General features: G+C 51.6%; 1 protein-coding gene across 2 annotated transcripts; it reads left to right on the top strand.

The window, feature by feature from the left end:
* Nucleotides 1–308: 308 nt before the first annotated feature.
* Nucleotides 309–4,626, top strand: TNFRSF13C (TNF receptor superfamily member 13C). 2 transcript variants are annotated; one of them, XM_066361277.1, is made up of 3 exons: nt 309–459; nt 816–1,055; nt 1,540–4,626. In XM_066361277.1, the coding sequence occupies exons 1-3, from the start codon at nt 324–326 to the stop codon at nt 1,722–1,724; spliced, it is 561 nt and encodes a 186-aa protein (XP_066217374.1). In that variant the 5' UTR covers nt 309–323; the 3' UTR covers nt 1,725–4,626. The 2 variants fall into 2 exon arrangements, with proteins under 2 accessions (XP_066217374.1, XP_066217373.1); XM_066361276.1 differs by having other exon boundaries at nt 729–1,055.
* Nucleotides 4,627–5,938: the final 1,312 nt, after the last annotated feature.

Raw genomic sequence — 5,938 nt, 5'->3', positions numbered from 1 at the left:
CTTGGGAGCAGGACAGAGGATGCCACCCAGAGGTCTGTGTACTGGCTGCAGGGCCCTTCCTTTGCTGTCCAAGAGCAGGCTGCCAGCCCTAGTCCCAGTGCTCAGCAGAGCCCGGGCCCAGCGAGCGACTGGGGGTGAAGGTAGAGTGGTTAAATGGAGGAACCACAGGTAGAAAAAGAAGGTCTTGGTGCAAGGTCTAGCGGTCCCACTCCAGTAGGCAAGAGGGCGGGGCCGGGGGCAGTGGTTGTGGCCCCTCCCAGTTTCCTCCCAGTGGGGCAGCGGAGCCGACTCAGTCCTTGCTGGGTGTGCGGCACATCGGCAGCATGAAGCGAGCGGCGAGGAGCCGGAGGGGCAAGGTTGGACCAGCGCCCACGCAGTGCATTCAGACCCAGTGCTTTGACCCGCTGGTCCGCGACTGCGTGGCCTGCAGGCTCCTCCGGACGCCGGAGCCGAGACCGGGTAAAAGCCGACTCCCTCCGACGGCTTGCAGGGCGGCCTTGGGAAGAAAGGGGAGGGTAGTGCCACCACGGAGACTCCGCTGCCAGAGCAGATGCATAGCGACCCCCCCCACTCCGTCCCAAGATGGTTGGGGGTCGGGCAACGAGTTGATGGGAGTGATGGGCAGACCTCGGTATGGGGACTAGTCACCATCGCATGGCCCTCACCGTCCCTCTCTTTCCTCCTGTATGCCCCCACCCTCCACGCCGACCCTCCCCTCCCTGGTCCAGCCTCGCCTTCCCCCGACCCTATCCTCCTCGCTGGTCATCCCTCCCCTCTCTGTGTCCCCTGCCCCCCCTCCCTGTCCGCTCCTCTAGCCTCTGAGCCAAGCAGCCTGGAGCCCGGGACCGCGCTGCAGCCGCGGGAGTCGGTTGGAGCGGAGGTCACCGCCCAGGCCGAGGAGGCGCTGCCGCTGCCCGCGTTGCTCGTCGGCGCCCCCGCGCTGCTGGGCCTGGCGCTGGCCCTGGTCCTGGTGGCCTTAGTGAGCTGGCGGCGGCGGCGGCGGCGTCCGCTCCGCGGGCCCGCTCCCCCAGAGGCCCCGGACGGAACGCAGGACGGTAAGCTCCGCGTCTTGGGGACCCAAGAGGCACGGCCCAGTCGAGAGGGTCCCACCTCAAGGGATAAGGGCAGTGTGATAGGGGGTGGCAGGGCTCTTGGGGGTAATGCTGGAAAGGGGGGGGGAGCTGCTCTGAGGGACTCAGGCCGAGACCCCAGTCCAAGTGAGGGACACAGCTGGTGGCCTCCCAGACCCACGGAAGACACTCAGGCTGGGAGTCCAGTGAGAGAGGGTTCTGTCCTGTACTCTCTCCAGAGTGTCCAGACTGGCAGCCATACTTCCTCTGGCCTCTGTCAGCACCCTCATTTTGCTGCCCTCTCAGCACTTCCTGCCCTGAGGGCTGATCATGTGTCACCCCTCCCCCTCTGCATGGGGCTTCATCCACTGATGTCTCAGGGGGAGGGTTTTCCTGCCGGTGAGGCTTGCAGAACAGGGATGGAGAACGCTGTGCCCCAATCTTGACCCTGCTTTACCCCCCTCACCAGAGCCCCTAGACAACGTCATCATCTGCTCTTCTGGACCCCTTGATGCCACAGCTCCAGTCTGGCCCTCACCCAGAGACAGTCCAGCCACTATTCCACCTGCCCATAGTGTCCCGGTGCCAGCCACAGAGCTGGGCTCCACTGAGCTGGTGACCACCAAGACTGCCGGCCCTGAGCAAGAGCAGTGATGGAAGGGGCAGGAAGTGGCCCCTGTCCTCCCTGTGGGCAGTCAGCCAGGGGACTGGAGGTTGAATTCAGCTCCTCATCCCAGCATCCACCGGCTCCTTCTCTAGGAAGCAGGCTGCTCCCCAGCTAACCCTGCAGAACCACAGACACTGCAGCCCACAGGATTCAGCTGGCACGATGTTGTATGGCCTGTCAGTGTTTGGCTTAAAACTCGACTATCTTTGGGAGCCCTGGAAAGTTGTGATGAGCTCCTGTGCTTTTGAGTGGTTGGAACACTTTGACTAGGAGATTTTTCTTTTAGAGTGGGGAAGCCACCGTTAAAACAAAATGAATTTAGGAAAAGGATCAAGTGAGAAGATGCATAATTTGTAGCTGGATGTTTTATTTCTTTAATACTTTGTTCTCAGAGCTGTCCTCCTTTGAAACTGATGCGCATGGCTGCATCGCTGATCAAAAAACTAACTGATGGGGTTGCTTTGGGATTTAATACAAGATGATTTTAAGAAATAGTCTGGATTGTGCTGATTCTCAAGTATCTGTACCCCAGTGTCAACCCTGAGCTTGGCTCAGTCTGCTAAGTACTATGATGCCATTCTCACTCCAGGGGCAGCTTCCAGATCCCAAGATTTGCACTTAGGAGGAAGTCTACAGCCCCTGGGGCAGAACCAAAAACTCATGCTGAAGGTGCACTGACAAGCATCTCCCTCAGAGACTACCTGGGGTCCCAGCTGCCTCCAAAGCTCACTCAGCCCTACACAGGGTAGGGTTCAGGACAGCAGGTTTCTTCATAAGCCTGTGGCCTTAAACCAGCTAGACCTGATGTCCCTTGAGCTCCCTTCTCTCTGTGGCCTGCCCTCCCCAAGCACTGGGCCTGAAATGCTGGGTTCACAACCATTCTGTGCCAGTCCCTGGGGTCACCCACCATCCCAATGGAACTGTGCCTATGGCAGCGGTGGCAGTTGGCCTGGGCCTGGGGCTGAGACCTCTCTTGAGTTCTTGACCATGCTATCACTCAGTCAGCCTCCCTGCCAGCTCTCCTACCCAGGGTTAGACCTCCTGACCAGGACCCCACCCTGGAGAGCATCTTTGGAAGGATCACTGGACTGGTTGTCAGAAGATGGGATTCTGGGTACCATTTTGTCCTTCTGTAGAACCTTGCCACATTCTGTTCCATGCATTGATGTTTTTGGCTCATCTCTCCCTGACTTGACATCAGAGTTGCCCAGCAAATACGTACCCTTCCTGCCTATCCCTTTCCCAGCTCAGAAGACATCAGCCAGCAGCATGGAACCCCCAGCACCTGGACACTCACATCTAAGTCTTTTCCTGGCAAACTCCCTCCCTGAAACCATCTCAGATGCCCCTCCCTCCAGGGAGCCAGATGGCTAGGGTGAGGTCAGGTAGCAGGCAGTAGGCAAGAGGGTGAACAGTAGATGCTGAGTGACCCCAGTCATGCACTTTCCTCCATCCCAGGGGTTGAAGGAGCCTGAGCTGTTTCTGTCCACCCCATCCCCCGACACACCTTTTTCACTAGAGCCCCACAGCTGGGGCTGGGCCTTGGAGGTGAAACAAGTGGTTGAAACTCCTCTGGGGCCCAGACATGCAAACCTCTGGCACCACTGTGTCCCGGCTGAAGCCCTGACTAGTGTGTAGCTTCCTCTCCAGTCTCAGTTTCATTTGCTGAAAAATGGGGAGGCTAGATGCAAAGTTCTCTTTGGCCTATGATCCTCAGAGGAGAAGGCCTGGAAGGAACCTTAGAGAATCCTCACTTTACAGATGAGGAAACAGACTCAGGGAAGAAGACTTGGCATCACTGTCATCCAGCAAGTAACACAAGGGAAGTTCATTAGGGAAGAACCAGGAGCAGAGGCCAGAGGAGAGGTAGGCAAGGAAGGGGTCAGTCTCTCCCAGCCCCCAAAAGGGACCCATCTCCCAGAAGCCTCCAGTCTCTGGCCTCCTGTCCTCAGCATTGTTTCCTAAGGAGCTTTTGCAAAAATGCCTCATTTGATCTTTATAATTGCACCTGGAGGAGGGGTGTGGGTGTTTGTGTTTGCTTTAAACAAATAGTTTTTTTGTTTGTTTTGAGAGAGAAGAGAGAGAGAGCGCCAGGGGGAGAGGAAAGAGAGGCACCAACTCGTAGTTGCTTCTTGTACGTGCCTTGACCAGGCAAGCCTGGATTTTGAACCAGCAACCTCAGCATTCTAGATCATTGTTTTATCCACTGCGTTACCACAGGCCAGGCTAAAGAGTTTTTATTTAAACAATCAAGGCATGTGTTTTGTAGCCACTTTGGAAAATTTGAGAGCAATCCAGGATGGAGTCTACAGAGAAATGACCCATAATCCAGCAACACCAGGCCTGAGTGGTAGATTATCTGCATGATTATAATAATTTTATACATATAAGTTCTTATCTTGACTGTTATGTTTGTTGACTTCTCTGGCTTTTAAGCACTTCATAAACAAGATGAAAACCTTACAGATGTTGAAAAAGTTCGCCACTGGAGCATTTGGTTCTTTTTCAGTTTTTACAGTGGTCACCCCTTATCCACAGTTTCATTTTGAAGTCAACTGTGGTTTGAAAATGTTAAATAGAATATTCCAAAAATAAACAATTTGGCCTGATCAGGCGGTGGCGCAGTGGATAGAGCATCGGACTGGGATGCAGAAGACCCAGGTTCCAGACCTCAAGGTCGCCAGCTTGAGTGCGGGCTCATCTGGTTTGAGCAAGGCTCACCAGCTTGGACCCAAGGTTGCTGGCTCGAGCAAGGGGTTACTCGGTCTGCTGAAGGCTCGTGGTCAAAGCACATATGAGAAAGCAATCAATGAACAACTAAGGTGTTGCAACAAAAAAACTGATGATTGATGCTTCTCATCTCTCTTCGTTCCTGCCTTTCTATCCCTCTCTTTGACTCTCTCTCTGTCTCTGTAAAAAATAAAATAAAATAAAATAAACAATTTGTACGTTTTATATTGTGCACTGTTCTGAGTAGGGCGATGAACTTCTGCGTTGTCCTGCTCTGACCTGCCTGGGACGTGAATCATGCCTCTGGCCAGCGTCACCATGCCTACACACTCTCTGCCCTTTTGTCACTTAGCCATCTTTGATATCAGATATAATGTGGGTATTCAAGTTAATCTTATTTACCTAATAATGGCCCCAAAGCACCAGAGTAGTGACGCTGGCAATTCATATATGCCAAACAGAAGCAATAAAATGATTCCTTTAAGTGAAAAAGAGAAAGTTCTCTACTCAATAAGAAAAGAAAAAAACAACAACAACTATATGCTGAAGTTACTAAGATCTACAGTCAGAACAATTTTCCTATCCATGAAATTGTGAAGGAGGAAAAAGAAATTTGTGCTCGTTTTGCTCTTACACTTCAGACTGCAAAAGTTACAGCCACAGTGTTTGATAAGTGCTTAATTGGGATGGAAAGGGCATTAAATTTGAGAGTGAGAGATGTGAACAGAAAACATGTTCCAAATGAAGGCAACGTATTGTGCCAGAAAGTATTGAGCCCATACAGAGACTGCAGACTCCCTGAAAAGAGTGGCCACATTCACATAACTTTTATTATCGTATATTGTCGTAATTGTTCTATTTTATTATTCATTATTGTTGTTAATCTCTTATTGTTTATTTTATCATAGGTACGCATGTATAGGGAAAAAAAACAGTCTATATAGAGTTTAGTACTATAATTGGTTTCAGGCATCCACTAGAGTTCTTGGACAATTCTCCCACAGGTAAGGGAGGACTGTTGTATCTGTTATTGAGATAGTAGTACCTTCTTGTACATAAATCATTGCCTGAGTCTGTTTCTAGAAGGAGAGTTATTGCAACCAAAGTTCTTGAGCTTTTTAAAGGCCCCTGTTGGTTGAATTGCTTTTTTTGCCAATCTGGACCTGAGCTTTTATGCTCAGGACCAGGGATTATATGACCCATTTTGCTGATAGAAAAAGAGAGACCCAGAGAGGTGAAGAGATCTTGCCCGAGATACAATAAGTAGTGATGGAGCTGGGCTAGACCCAGGCTCCAGCCCCTGCCCCATCCAGAAAGTCACTGACCCAGGTACCCTCCTTGAGGGGCTGACTCCAGGGATTGAACCCAGGTTATACCTCTTTTTTTAAAAAAAAACTTTTTTATTGATTGATTTGAAAGAGAGAGAAAACACCAATATGTTGTTCCACCCATTTATGTACTCACTCACTGG

The sequence above is a fragment of the Saccopteryx leptura genome, chromosome 1 (genome assembly GCF_036850995.1).
Source record: "Saccopteryx leptura isolate mSacLep1 chromosome 1, mSacLep1_pri_phased_curated, whole genome shotgun sequence".
Taxonomy (NCBI): Eukaryota; Metazoa; Chordata; class Mammalia; order Chiroptera; family Emballonuridae; genus Saccopteryx; species Saccopteryx leptura.
This window is presented reverse-complemented; position numbering and strand designations above follow the sequence as displayed.